General features: G+C 38.9%; 1 protein-coding gene across 5 annotated transcripts in view; it reads right to left on the minus strand.

Annotated features, from left to right (window-relative positions):
* The window catches only part of CCNT2 (cyclin T2), a 35122-nt gene extending 19817 nt beyond the window's left edge, over positions 1 to 15305 (minus strand). For 2 of the 5 annotated variants that reach the window (XM_020879231.2, XM_020879233.2), the window contains exons 1-3: positions 15113 to 15304; positions 14244 to 14325; positions 12302 to 12328 (exon numbers count right to left, since the gene is read on the minus strand). In XM_020879231.2, coding sequence (XP_020734890.1) covers positions 12302 to 12328; positions 14244 to 14325; positions 15113 to 15270 — 267 coding nt within the window. In that variant the 5' untranslated portion in view covers positions 15271 to 15304. Of the gene's footprint in view, positions 1 to 12301; positions 12329 to 14243; positions 14326 to 15112 lie in introns of all 5 variants that reach the window. The other 3 variants (XM_020879232.2, XM_020879234.2, XR_002311182.2) reach the window with 2 other exon arrangements.
* Positions 15306 to 15562: the final 257 nt, after the last annotated feature.

Consider the following 15562-nt stretch of genomic DNA (forward strand, 5'->3'; position numbering starts at 1 on the left):
CAGTGTGAGGCTTTAATTTTAAGGATGACTAAGGAAGGTAATTAAACTAGGTACTACTGCTTTTTGTATGAAAAGCTGATTTTGTTGTATGGCTTACTAAAATGAAAATAACTCCAAAAGTTTAAGTAATGACAACATTTCTAGTTGGTCTGTGGCTTTTAAAGGTGAACACACTTCTGAAGGTAACAAACATTCATTATCAAACTTGGTTCAAAGTCAAAGAATTTATACCAATATTGGAGTGGACACTTGGCTGGTTCACATGACCAATTACAAACTGAGATTCAGTTTACTCGGGACAGGGACCATGTACTATCCATCTTCTGTGCTCTGGTACTCCTAGTTTAATAAATTTTCTCAAGGTACTCTAACTAAAGATAATAAAAATTGATCTTTAAATAGTATCCAGAGTTTGTCACTCTAGCACATGTACAAGTATTTCACGGGGATATTACATTCTCAAAACAAGACACATTTCTACAGAAATATACCATACAAATGATGCAAAGGGGGAGGAAGAGGTGATGAAGTCAGCTGTAGTATAGTAGTCAGACTGTCTCAGTGGAATCCTGGCTCTGTTATCTGACTAGCCTAGGCAAATTACTTATTTTCTTTGTGGTTCAGTTTCCACATCTGTAAAATGGGAGAAATAGTGTCTGCTTATAAAGTTGTGCTGAGGATGACAGGAATCAATATATATAAAGCACTTAGAATAGTGCCTCATAGTTAGTATGACTCAAATATTATTACTACATCGCTTCTCAGCCTTTTGGCTAAGAGTGAGTGTACTATGTTGCAAAATAAAACAACAGCTGTGTATTAAGACTCAAATATTATTATTACTATATTGCTTCTAGGCCTTTTAGCTAAGATTAAGTGTACTATGTTGCAAAATAAACAGTTGTGTATTTTTACTGTTGATTTTAAATTTAAAAAGTGATTTAACATGCTCTTTAAAATTCCCTCCTTTCTTGCTCATCTTCTTCCTTGTACACACTCAGTTCTTTAAAGGGTTCACTGCAGTCCTAACAACTATTATAATAAACAGATTCAAATACTGAAGTGACAACAACTGGTTTTACTTTAACCATTACACTTGTAACTCTTCTCTTTTTGCTCCAATTGTTTTTCCACACTTCTCTTTTTCTATGCCTTTGTATGTTTTGATTTCTTCCTCTCAGTCTGACTCCCTCCCTTCTCTATCCTCCTCCAGTCCATTCCTGGCCACTGTCTTCCCTGCCTGCTCATGATGCTCTCACTGCTGACATTCTTCACTCTCATTGCTGGCTTCAACCTTGATAGCTGGAGGCAAGGTCAGTTTGCATTAACAAAAAGCTTAGGTGATTGTTAAGTCACCGAAAATGGTTATATCACCATCAGTTTCAAATAAATCATTTTTGTCTTTATTCTTTAAGTAATTAATTTACTGCATAAACTTTGTGCATACATCTGTATTTAAGAAAAAGCCATAGTCATTTTGTTACTTTTCAATCTCCTAATCCAAAAAAAAGCCCTAACAGAAGCAAAGAACTCCAAGGCTGTTTTCTATTTGCTAATACATTGTCAACAAGTTTGTTCTAATATATTTTTAGGTTTCATCTTTAGGTCCCACAGGCTGGTGAGGCTATTTCTCCCATATCCCTTAAGTGTCCCAACACTCTCTGTCCCTTAAAACTAGAATTAACTATTTTCTGTGCCTTGAAGATGCTTCATTAATAAATATCCAACTAGTTCTAGGTATTGAAGCTTAGAATTTGGGGCTATGACCACAGTTAAGGAAAAATGGTAATGGTGCAGCTTCAGCAAAGACTCACAGAAAAAGGATTCCAGAACAGAAAAAGAAACCTGCTACATTTCAGAATACTACACAAAGGAACGGTGAAGCTAGAAAAGCTCCCCTGAAGCACATCTACTTATTAAAGCTCTCAAAAGAGTTTGATAAAAAGTATCTAGGTCATACAAAGACACTGTAAGAAAGAAATTATAAGAGTTGTCCCTAAGCATCAAAAATCGTGCTAGAAAGACACACTTCAGGGACTTCCCTGGTGGCACAGTGGGTAGGAATCCACCTGTCAATGCAGGGGACACAGGTTCGATCCCTGGTCCGGAAGGATTTCACATGCCTGCAGCAACTAAACACTACAACTACCGAGGCCTCGTGCTGCAACTTGGAGAAGGTAATGGCACCCCACTCCAGTACTCTTGCCTGGAAAATCCCACGGACGGAGGAGCCTGGTGGGCTGCGGCCCATGGGGTCGCACAGAGTCGGACACGACTGAAGCTACTTAGCAGCAGCAGCAGCAGCGTGCTGCAACTACTGAAACCCACGCATCTAGAGCCTGTGCTCTGCAACAAGAGAAACTTCCACAAAAGCAATGAAGACCCAGAGCGGCCAAAACAGCAACAAAACAATTTATTAAAAAAAAATTTCAACAAAAGGTACTGAGAAAATGGAATACTTGCATGAAAAAAAAATGAGACCTTTACCTTATACTATATACAAAAATTAACTCACAATGGACCAAAGACCTAAATGTAAGGACTAAAACTATAAAACTTAGAAGATGATGGGAAAAACTTCTTAATTCTGGATTTGGCAATGATTACTTGGATATGATACCAAAAGCACAAGCAACAAAAGAAAAATAGGTAATCTGCACATCATCAAAAACTCTTGTGCATTAGGAAAAAAAGAGAAGTTGGCCTATAGAATAGGAGAAAATACTTGCAAATCATGTATCTGATAATGGATTAATATTTAGAGTAAATGAAGAACTCATATAAAGTAACAACACCCAACTAAAATATGGACAAAGGACTTGAATAGATGTTTCCCCACAGAATACATATAAATGGCCAACAAACACATGAAAAGGTGTCCAATGGGTAGATTTTTCTGTATCTGTCTACTGGAAAGGCATCTCAGAGGATGAAGGTCAAATAAAGCAGATATAAAAGGATATGTTTAGATATTGACAACTTGTCCTCAGACTTTGGTTAAATTTGGCTTCTCAAATTCTGTACTCATATCCACAGAAGTATTATTTATTTTCTGGGACTAAACTGAAGCTTAATTGTAAAGTGAAACAGGAACTATTTCTGCCTTTAGACAAATTAAATAGTCATTGTTTTCAACAGTGTGTGAAAATCACAGTGTAATTTTGTAAAATAAAGGTAATATCTTAAAAAAAAAAAAAAAAGAAAAGGTGTCCAATGTCAGTAGTCACCAGAAAATTGCAAATCAAAAGTTCAATCACTTCACACCCATGAGGATGGTTATTATCAGAAAACCAGAAAAGAGTAAGCCTTAGAGGATGTGAAGCTAGCATCTGTGTGCATTACTAGCTAGAATATGAGATGGTGCTGGTGCTGGGGAAAACAGGATGGTAGTTTGTCAAAACATTAAAACAGAATTACAATGTGACCCAGGAATTCTGTATCTGGGTACATACCCCAAAGTACTGACAGTAAGGAACTGAGCAATTTGTACACTCATGTTTGTAATAGCTATACATCTGTCCAGTGACAGATTAAAATGGATCAACAAATTGTGATACAATTCGTGGTACATACTCAGCTTTAGCAAAGGAAGGAAATTATGACATATGCTACAACAAAGATGAATCTTGAAAACAGTATGTAAAGTGAAGTGAGCCAGACACAAAAGTTCAAATATTTGCAAAGTCTACTTATAAGAGGTACCAAAAAGAGTGAAATTCATAGACAAAGTAGAATGGTGGTTGCTGAGGGAAAGGAGAAATGTGAAATTTGATTAATGAATGGTTTCGGTTTCTGAAGATAAAAAAGTTCTAGAGATGGATGGATGGTGCTGATGGCTACACAACAATGTGAATGTACTTAATGCCACTGAACTAATACACTTTAAAAATGGCTTAAATGTCACATTTATGCTATATTTTACCATAATTAAAAAACACCGAAAAGCTAACTCACCTCCGAACAGACATTAAAAAACCAATTTGTCACATAAAACCTAAGTAAAAAGGATATGAAATCACATATTCAAAGAGCACATCACACATCTGATCATATCAACCAACAACAACCAACACAAAAACACACTGTACTGAGATTACTAATTTTAAAGGGAAAAATAAACTCCTGAGCTACTTAGGCGGAAAAAAAAAAAAAAGAAAAAAGAAAATTAGATCACCACCCAAACTGCCAGCAATGCTTTATACCAGAAAAGAAAAAAGTTTACATAAATTTAAGATACTCAAGAAAGCAAGAGCCAAGTATTTTACAGCCCCAAACCGACCTTGGGGATAAAGGGCACAAACTATTATCATTCAAGAATTCAGACAACACTGTTTCCATGATCTTCAAGAGAATTTCAAAGAAAATGACTCAGAGACTTCAACATAAGCACCAGAGGCTCAGAGAGTAAAAACCCGCATGCAATGCAGGGGACCTGGATTCCATCTCTGGGTCAGGAAGATCACCTGGAGGAGGAAATGGCAGCCCACTCCAGTATTCCTGCCTGTAAAATTCCATGGACAAACGAGCCTGGCGGGTTACAGCCCACGGGGTCGCAAGGGGTAGGACCCAACTGAGTGACCAATACTTTCAACTTTCAGTGAGCGATACTTCCCTGGTGGCTCAGATGGTAAAGAGTCTGCCTGCAATATGGGAGACCTGGGTTCAATCTCTAGGCTGGGAAGACCCCCTCGAGAAGGGAATGGCCACCCGCTCCAGTTTTCTTGTCTGGAGAATTCGATGCACATAGGAGCCTGGACGGGCTATTGGGGTTGCAGAGGGTTGGACTGAGCGACCGATACTTTCACTTTCAAGTGAACAATACAAATAAAGTTACCTGCAGAACTAAGCACGAATGAAGATTAAAAGGAAGAGTACAAGATGAACCTGGAATATCTTGCTATAACAAGATATTTGAGGAAACTATCCCAGATTATATGGGTATGGAATTATATATGCTCTGGCAACTCTACTCCTAGGAAAATACAAGGGCAACCAAAACATGGTTCTGGTTTCAAAACATTTATGTAGAAACACAAAACCCACAGAAACGTTCACAGCAGTAATGTAACAACCAAAAAGCAGGAACGGCACAAATTCCATCAGCTGGTGAATGTGCACACAAAATGCAGTACAATGGTGGTTCAGCATGAAAATAAACCAAGTACTGACACACAGTACAACACAGATGAATCCTGAAAACATCACGCACTAAGTGAAAGAGGTCAGTCATAAGGGAGCACAGACTGAATGCTTTCATTTATAGTGACTGTCCAATAGGCTGGGGGGAAGAATGGGAAGAGATGGCTAAAGGATGTGGGGTTTCTTTCTGGGGTAATAACAATTTCTTAAATTGATGCACACAACTTCATGAACATACACAAAAGCCACTGAATTGTACACTTTCAAAAGGTGAAACACAGTGTGGGGATTTTATCTCAACAAAGGTGGTAAACACAGGGCAAAAATCAAGTATTTATTCTACCTTTCTCATATAAACTTGTACCAGCAAGTGTCCAAATAGTAGATGAATCACAGCATTTCACTATAAAAAATGTTACAACTTAAAAATGAAGAAATAATGAGTTAAGAGTATCAATGAATTAAAGGATCGAGGCACTGAATATCAACAGCTGCCAACACCACAAAAAGAAACCAGACATTAGGAGTGTCCTGATTGAAGAATGTAATGGCACTCACTGGCAGTCTTGCCAAAGGGATCTAACATGAGTCTGATCAAATTTCTGGACCCAACTGGCAATTTTCAGGGAATACAAGAACAAAGTACATCAAGCGAAATGCCGGGCAGGATGAAGCACAACCTGGAATCAAGATTGCCAGGGGAAATATCAATAACCTTAGATATGCACAGGACACCACCCTTATGGCGAAGAGGAACTAAAGAGCCTCTTGATGAAGGTGAAAGAGGAGAGTGAAAAAGCTGGCTTAAAACTAAACATTCAAAAATCGAAGATCATGGCATCTGGTCCTGTCACTTCACGGCAAATAGATGGTGAAATTATGCTAACAGTGACAGACTATTTTCTTGGGCTCCAAAGTCACTACAGATGGTAACTGCAGCCATGAAATTAAAAGATGCTTGCTCCTTGGAAGAAAAGCTATGACAAACCTTGTGTGTGTGTGTGTGTGTTAGTCGCTCAGTTGTGTCCGACTCTTTGCAACCCCATGTACTGCAACCCGTTAGGTTCCTCTATCCATGGGATTCTCCAGGCAAGAATACTGGAGTGGACTGCTGTTCCCCTCTCCAGAGCATCTTCTTGACCCTGCAGGAGACCCTTCCAGGTCTCCTGCATTGCAGGCAGATTCTTTACCATCTGAGCTACAGGGAAGATCTTGACAAACGTAGACAGTGTATTAAAAAGTAGAGACAACACTTTGCCGACAAAGGTCAGTGTAGTTAAAGCTATGGCTTTTCCAGTAGTCATGTACGGATGTGAGAGTTGACTATAAAGAAGGCTGAGCGCCAGAAAATTGATGTTTTCAAACTGTGGTGTTGGAGAAGACTCTTGAGAGTCCCTTGGACTGCAAGGAGATCAAACCAGTCAATCCTAGAGGAATTTAACCTTGAATGTTCATTGGAAAGACTAATGCTGAAGCTGAAGCTCCAATACTTTGGTCACCTGATGTGAAGAACCAACTCACTGGAGAAGACCCTAATGCTGGGAAAGACTGAAGGCAGAAGGAGAAGGGGATGACAGAGGATGAGATGGTTGGATGGCATCACTGACTCCATGGACATGAATTTGAGCAAGCTCCGGGAGACAGTGAAGGACAGGGAAGCCTGGCATGCTGCAGTCCATGGGCTTGCACAGAGTTGGACATGACTGAGCGAGTGAACAACAAGAACAAAGGAAAACGATAAACTGCACTGCGAGCAAACAATAAGCGAAATTCAGACAGGTGGAGACTATAGGTCTGATGCCCTAGGTCCTTCAACAGACAAAATTCAAGTAAAAGAAAGGGATGAAAGGGAAACCTGTACTTTGAGACAGGAAACCTATCAAATCTTTAGTAATAATCAAGGATTGCAGAGTTTCTGTCCCTTTGCGTAGGGAGGGAAAGGGCTGACACTGGGATAGGGCACAGGAAGGCAATTCTAGGCTAACTATCAAAGTTCCCTTGCTTGAGTAATAGTTACAAAGTTGTCTGCCTTGTAATAATTCACTATGCTATACATTTAGTGCTTTCCTATGTTTGTGTTTCATTTTATAACAATTTTTAATTGTTTTAAAACCCACTTCCTCCCTGCTTCCACTGGGGGGTGGGGGAGACACAAGTTGTTTGATCCCTGGTGGAACTAAGATCCCACGTGCCATGTGGCCAAAACCGCCCCCCCAAAACAAAACAGAAACCCACTTCATTTCATATATGCAGTTATGCTACAGAACTAAATGACACGACATAGGTAAAATGCAACAGGATGTGAATAAGACCCAAAGGATACTGTTGGAGAATGAAAAAAGAGCAGCATTATCTGGGGAATGTTTTTACAGAGAGTTGGAACTTTAGCTTAGTCGTACAACCTGACAGGTCAGGATCACATGAAAAGTGAAGGGAATGCACCACATGGGAAAACAGGGATGTGCAACGCATAAATGCTAAGACTGATGTATGGCTGAAAGAAGAATGTGCCACCTAATTCAAAAGAGGATTTCACTGGACTTTGTACAACACGATAAGTAAATAAAAATCTGAGAGTATTTTCATTATTCACTTGTATACATATCTCCTTCTTAGAAATCACCAGCATCAATAGTTAGTGCACCCTATTTCTTAAACACATTAGGGACATTTCTTAAACGTATTAGACAAAAGTGAGAACAGCATGGGATTAGGCAAAAGATCTGAGTTCAAATGCCAATCACATAATGGCTGCTTTCTTTCTGGACAAGTAACTTAGTAACTGTATCTGTTTCTTCACAAGGGTACTACTTCAGCTGCCCTAAGTGAAGTGCATATTACACAGTGAGAGCTTAATAAATTTTCATCCACGAGATTTACAGCTGAAAAAGAATTTAGAAACCATCTACTCTAATAGTCTCAATCCAGGAAACCTGTTTGGTCAGTCAATATCATTCTGAACATAAAGAGAAACAGAGTATGTCCATTACTGCAGACGTTCTACTAGACAGCACTATGGTATTTCCCAGTAGTATTAGTGGATTTTGAATGTAAAATTATTCTTAGACTAATCACTTATTAAATTAAAAGGCAGGGACTTCCCTGGTGGTCCAGTGGCGAAGACTCTTCGCTCCCAATGCAGGGGGCCCAGGGTTCAATCCCTGGTCAGGGAACTAGACCTCACATGCTGCAACTAAGGGTTCACGTGCCAGAATTAAAGATCCCACACACAGCAAAAAAAAAAAAAGACCCCAAGTGCTGCAACTCAGACCCGGTGCACCCAAAGAAAGAAATCTTTAAAAAAACCTAAAAGGCAGAAGTAGAAGTGAGCTATGATATAAAGAACCACTAAGATTTCAAAAACATTTTATTCTAGCAGCTAAAGGAACTGAAATACATGCTGATTTAGCTCCCAGAAAATATGGCCATTGTACAGTTATCGCTCAGTAGCCATAGGAGTGACTGATTCCAGGACCCTTCCACAGATTTCAAAACCCATGGATGCTCAAGTCATATAAAATGGCGTAGTATTGGCATATATCCTATCCACATCCTTATCTATATTTTTAATCACTTCCAGATTACTTATAATACCTCATACAACACAACTCGTATGTAAATATTAAGAGCTGATGGTGTGGGATAAACACAAGTTTTGCTTTTTGGAAACGTTAAATTTTTCCCAAATAGTTTCAATCCACGGTTGGTTGAACCCACAGATGCAGAAGGCTGACTGTATAATGGATTCTGAGACACAGAGGAGAAATCAAAATTAAAATGAACAATCTTCAACTTTAGCAGACATCAGTGTTACCTTAACAGCTTACTGTTAAGAGAGGATCCCAGGTCTCACCACAAGTATCCCGATTACACAGGTCTAAGATACAGTTCACTAAAGCATATTTTAAAGAAGCATTTTGGTAATTCCCATGCAGGAAGCTGGTGAATCACAAGTGGCACAATGCAAAAGTTTTATATGTACTGCTTTCAGTGATAAATTTCAAGGCTATGAAAAGATTCCTAACAACAGATACTTGAGGCAGAAATAGTGATAACTGCATGAACAATGGAGTCAGAAATAGTGATAACTGCATGAACAATGGAGCCTAGATCTGGGTAAGATTTTTGCTTCTGTCACTCTGTTGCTGTGTGACTTCAGACAAAGTGTTTAAGCTTTATGATTCTTTTCTTCCTTATTCGCAATAAGAGGGTAACCAACTTCAGATAAATATTTAAGAACAACACACCAAAATTAACCTAAAGAGGAAAAACAAATACAGAAGCTCAAGAAACTCTTCTCATGAAAACAGTAAATGAATATAGCAGACACTTATCTCCAGATAAAAGTAATGAAATAAAGCAAAATTAAAGGCTGGTATGTTTTAATAACAAAAAAAAAATTATGTCAAAAACCACCATAACAAAATTAGAAGACAAACTACTAAAATATTTGCTAACATGATAAGAAACTCACAAAAAGCTCAAGTAAGAGGCTAAGGAACACATTAGTATGTCACAGAAAGGCAAACTAAATTTAAACTTTAAATTTTAGAAATATCAAAAATGTTTCCCTAAAGCCCTAAATTAGAAAAAGATCACAAATTGATCTTTGTTCTTAAGGTCCTTGAGGAATTACAGATGAATAGGCAATTTCTTACTAGAACATATAAAATTCAGCAAACACTCAAAATTAATCTAGTAAGGATAACATAGCTTTAGTCTCCTTAACTCTTAGTTAACCCATGGTTTTCTCAACCTTAGCACTACTGACGTTTTGTACCAGGTGCCTCTTCGCTTTAGCGGGCAACCCTGTGCCCTGTAAGATGTGGAGCAGCATCTCTGGCTTCTATTATTCACTACGTATCAGTAGTACCCCTTCCCCTAGTTGTGACAACCAAAATGTTTCCAAACGTTGTTAAATGGGTGGTGGGCAAAACTGCCGCTGGCTGAGGACCACTAGGTAAATCTATACCATCCTTTTCTAGTGCCACCTTAAAAATTACTTCTCCAGAAACAGCCACATCTGTCCCCAACTAGGAGCAGTCCAATTCTGTATGTTTTTATATTTGCTGCTATGTGCTGGATCCAATGCCTGTGAAAAAACAAACAAAAACCCTTTCTTTTGCTGATAAAGATACACACAAATGTTTGCACAAGCAAAAAGTATTTCTGAAAGGGCACACAAAAACAATGAACAGCAAATGGTGTAGGGCCGGGGGCTTAGACACTTAGATGGGAGGGAGGTTTATCATATCCCCTTTTATACCCTTTTCATCTAGCACGTGTCTGTTAATTTTCAAATAATAAAATAACTTTAAATGTATCTAAAGGGGGAGAATGTATATAGAGGAAAATGTAGAAGAATTCATTCAACACACCTGTGAAGCAACAAGATTTGATCCATCCTATTGACAAACCATTGCTGAATATCTATCTCATGTGAGGTAATGGTGAATATAGTCAAAAAAGAAAAGAAATAAACAAACACCCCTTGTCCTTACAGTGCTTACCTTCCAGCCTGAATGCTGCGAGGTGGTAGTGGTGAATTTTTACATTTAACTTTATTTATATTCCTATGCTTGAGAGAAATTTACAGCTTTCACAATAAAAATTTAAACAAAACCCTTAGCTAACCAATTCTACCAAAATGTTGGTTTTCTTTCACAAATGTCAATTTTTTATGGCGATTTGATGAGCAATTTGAGTATAAATAAGCAACAGTTAGTGTAAATTGGATGAAACCTACTGTTTAAAAAATCGTGCACCAGACTTGCCTGGTGGTCCAGTGGTTGAGACTCTGGCAGACAATATAGAGGGCCCAGGTTTGATCCCTGGTCTGGGAACTAAGATTCTGCATACGACAGCCCTGCCCTGTCATCTTGAATAAATTTTGATGCAAACAGTATTATTAAAAATCAGAATGGGAGAATGCTTTATTATAGGACAAACAATCAGGACTATGGGCAACTTTCTAGATAGTTATAAGAATGGCTTTCCTTTAAATCATTTAAGTCTTTACAGAGGAGGAAAAGAATGCAAAAAGAACATCTTTAAATTTTCAAATGCTATCTATTGTCAAGAGCCAAGTCAACTGAGAACGATTAAGACTGAAAGCAAAAAGTGGTAATCATTTTTCAGCACAAGCAAATACAAGTTCCTTTATGCTTATCAGCTGACTAATTTTATATCTATTTAGTGAAACTCAGATATGACAGTGACGACACATTCTCAGAGGTCAAAAATCATTAGTTCTGAATACTGTGCTTAACTAACCATGCATTTAATACCTTAAACTAAGATACATTTCAGTTTGGCATATTATAATGTTTCAATTGCTGCAGTTCAAGAAAGAGGCAACAGAACTAAAGAAAGTAAGCAGAAGATTAAAATGACCCCATGAACTGGAGAAATGCTAGGAAACTAAACAATGACCAATAAAAATACTAAGAGTGTGCTCTTTCCAACCTCATCTTAAGAGAACTCATAAATTAATACAAGAAACAAGTGCATTGTAAGCTTGACTAACCAAACAAACTAATGAACAGAGTTTCTAGGAGAAGCTGAGTCAATATGTGCTCTATGGCTGACACAGGGGAGAATGCTCTCCCACAGGATATACTTTGGAGGCACTGTTGGTTCCAGGGCTTTCTTTTATACACTTTACTAGATTCATCTTGAGCTTGATCCAGCAAGGCCATTCTTCAATTACTAATCTTATTACATAAATCTTACTGCATCTAGTGAGCAAAAGATAGATTTATGTAATTAGGTTACATATAAAACTCATTTCCTGCTGATAGCAAGCCAACCTTCTAAAAAGAGAAACCGACAATGATGAAAGACAGCTCTGTTGACACTGATTTTTAACACAAGAGCAACTTGACCTTTAGGGGATTTTTTACTTTTAAATTTGTCAATGTGAGAAAAAATAAAGCCACATAAATATTATAATATAATGAAGGCATGTTTATTATAAAATTGGATATATTTTGTCACTAACATCTTTAAATTTAAGCTTGTTATGGTTTAGTTTACCAAATGGTGTTTAATTTACTTTGTAATGACTCACGCTTTTTTAAAGTTTACTATGACATTCCATTATAACTTTATAAGAAAACTTTTCCCAATAATGTGGCAGAATATGAATTTAAAAGTGACTCACATTCAATTTGAGACCACCCCCTTCACCCTAAAAGAATAGGAAAAAAGATAAAAGAGTGAGGCTGTGCAATTGTTGCAAGTGCACCAACACAAATATTAAAACCACTTTTGATATAACAGCAAAGGTAAAAAAGACAATGGCTAGAAATGAAGAGTGCAATTTACTTCTCAAAACAGAAACTAACATCAGATTTCAATTATTCTGCTAATAACAACTCTATACAACATTGAGGTTTGCCTTTATACAAACATAAGATAGAAAGTAGGGTAATAAAAATGAGTATTTTGGCTTTCTTATTAAATGACGGCATTTAAATAAAATAACAAGAGTTAGAATGCCAGCGACCTGGGCTTCACCAGTCAATTTAAAGTTACAGCTGTGAATTTTGGCTGTAAGCATTTGCTTTAAAGCATACCAAACAGGCCATAGAGACAAATTATGAAAGAGGGATGGTTCAAAACGAGAAGTGTAGTCTTGTAGTGAAATCATTACTGAAGTAGAAAAGCAAGCAAATGGCCATCTGCAGCCACACAAAGAATTTCCACAACTATTTTGTGATTCCTGCCAGTATTTTCCAGGGCTACTTAAGTCATATTTATATTAGTATTTATCAGTTCACTACTGCCTTAGAAGACAATTTAAATAACAATGCTATTTCTCTCAATCTAAATATTACTACCAAAAAGGTTTCCTCTCTCTTCCCAACACTATTACCGATCTAAGTTCTATGCACAAGAAATAACTAGGGAAATAAAAACAGAACAAGAATCATATAGATTTAAAAGATGAAGAATAGAAGCAATGGAGACTGCAAGAGACCAAAATGTATACAAGAAATGTATACTGTTTTTAAGATAAACCTATATGCCAATCTGATAAACCAAGTCAGATTTATGATCAGAAGAGATTAATACAGGAATCAATCTAAAGTATGAAGCTTTTCCTTTCTTACAACTCAAAAAAAGAACCTTTTCAAAAACTGTTTTCTTAAAAGGTCTAATAACAATCAATGCGTGAAGTCTTCCATGGTCAATTTTTCCACACACCTTTCAGAGTCAACATTCTAAAATAATAGCTGTGAGCAAAAAACATGGTGAGAAATAAGATAAAATATTTACCTTAGAGTTAAGCATTTCTAAATGATATGTAGTTTTCTTTGTTAACAGGTATAACACAGTACTCATATTTCTCTGAAAAGAGCACACATCCAACTGCCCTGTTTCATAATTTAAAATTGCAACTAAAAGCCACTACTCAATTTGTGACACGCAAGATTTACAGCAAATGTTTCAAATCAGTACCTTAGTACTGGAAGGTAAGATGTACTTCAAACTAATTATATTCACACGACATAGCTTTGTCTGAAGCAAGACACATTCAAATCACCAAAAACTGAAGTAGACAACTAATGCTAAACTGTGATAAATAACGTTTGATAACTTAAATTGTGTTAACAAGTGAAATATTTTTGCTAAACATTACTTCTTTCAAAGATTATAAAACAATGTTGCAATTAAACTAAGCCCAATTCACACTATTTGAAACAATATGCGTCCAGATGAAGGCGTTTCCCCCATCACACTGTACATTACTATCTGAAACTGTTTAAATGTCGAATATAAAACTTAAATGCATACAAATGTAATAAACACTCTTTGAGAAAAGAAATGCTTCTGATTTATCTCAGCTCAAAAGAGCCGGCAGAGCCTGACACAGCGCCTGGCAGCTTGTCATCCCAAATTAAAAAACTAACAAACCAACGAACCAGAAACCGAGCATTTGAAGCAAAATGTTTATCAACCCATTCACCTTCACTGTTAACTTGGAACACTAAATACAGTAGTAAAATCCACGACCAACTCCTTCCTACGTATTGACTGACCCTTAAAATTTGGTTGCAGTAAAAACAAACAATAATATAGTACAATAAAATAGTACTTACATATCTACTGAATTTGGTGAAAGAATGGTGCATGTAAAACCTGTGCATATAAACAATCGCAGTGTTTATTGTAAGCTGAGAGCTGGAACGTAACATTTAGGAAATATTGGAGAAAAACAAGATCTCTTTCCACAACAATTTTGAAGGAAAATATCCGATCTACGGTCCTTTTCCAACGCCACCCGTTCACTCAAAACCATTCCCCAAACTGTAATAATAAGTAAATAAATAAATAAATACCCACAGGATGGTAGGGTGGGGGCTGGCGGTTATAAAAGGCTCCACACCGAAATGGTAATACTAACAGTAACAACAAATGCCGAGCATTTCGCTCTAACATTGAAATTCAAAGAGCCCAGGAAGGATTGATCAATGGCTACGGCTGACTAAACCCCAAATCAGAGTTGAAACACGCGCGCGCACACCCACACAAAACCTTGTCAAGAATATAAAGACCTCTCATGCGCTCCCAAGGTACGAGAACCGCCATCAAATTCGCGAGGAGAGCTAGCTCTCAAGCCCTTCTCGGACGAGAAATCGAAGCAACCTACTCTTTTCTGCGATAATCCCTAAAAGTCCCCTCTCGTCTGGGCGGCACTCCCATCCCCCGCCACCAACACGCGCGGCCCCAAACAGATTACACAACGCAGCCTCCCGGCCCGCATTCCCGGTCTCCCCTCCTCCTCCACCCCTCCGCCGGTCGCTCGCGGCCTTCCGAACCCGAACCTGCCTTCCCTTACTGCGCGGCCGAGGCCCAGCAAAGGCCGAGGCGACGGCGCCATGTTCGCGGGGCACCAGGCCCGGCGACCGGGCGAGTAGTCACAGGGACAGGGCGTGAGCGGCGGAAGGCCAAGAATAAGAAAGGATACACATTGAGACGCTGTCCCATTTCCTGGATGAGGTTGGCCGCCTGCTGGCGGTACGAGAGCTCTTTATCCGCCTCCACTCCGCAGCGACGGCTCGGCGTGTTCTCCAGCTGTTCCCGAGTAAAGAACCAGCGAGAAGAAGCTCCACGGCCCGACGCCATGACACTTCCTCCTCCGCCCGCTCCCTACCCACCCCCCGCCCCTCCGGGCTCGCGGACTCCCCGCCAAGGCCGCGCGACCCCGCCCCACTCCGCTCGCCGTAGACCAGGCACCGCCCCTTTTCACCCCCGTCGCCGCGCGTGCGCGTGCGCGGGGACCGCCCTATCGGCTCGCCCAAGCCTTTTGCTTTCTCTTTCCTGCCTCCATCCTCGCTCTCGCGCACAGGACCACAATGCTCCGCGCCGCTTGTCATTTGGAGGCGCCCGCAGGTGGGGGTGGGCTGGAAGGAAAAGG

The sequence above is a fragment of the Odocoileus virginianus genome, chromosome 13 (genome assembly GCF_023699985.2).
Source record: "Odocoileus virginianus isolate 20LAN1187 ecotype Illinois chromosome 13, Ovbor_1.2, whole genome shotgun sequence".
In the NCBI taxonomy this organism is placed as follows: domain Eukaryota; kingdom Metazoa; phylum Chordata; class Mammalia; order Artiodactyla; family Cervidae; genus Odocoileus; species Odocoileus virginianus.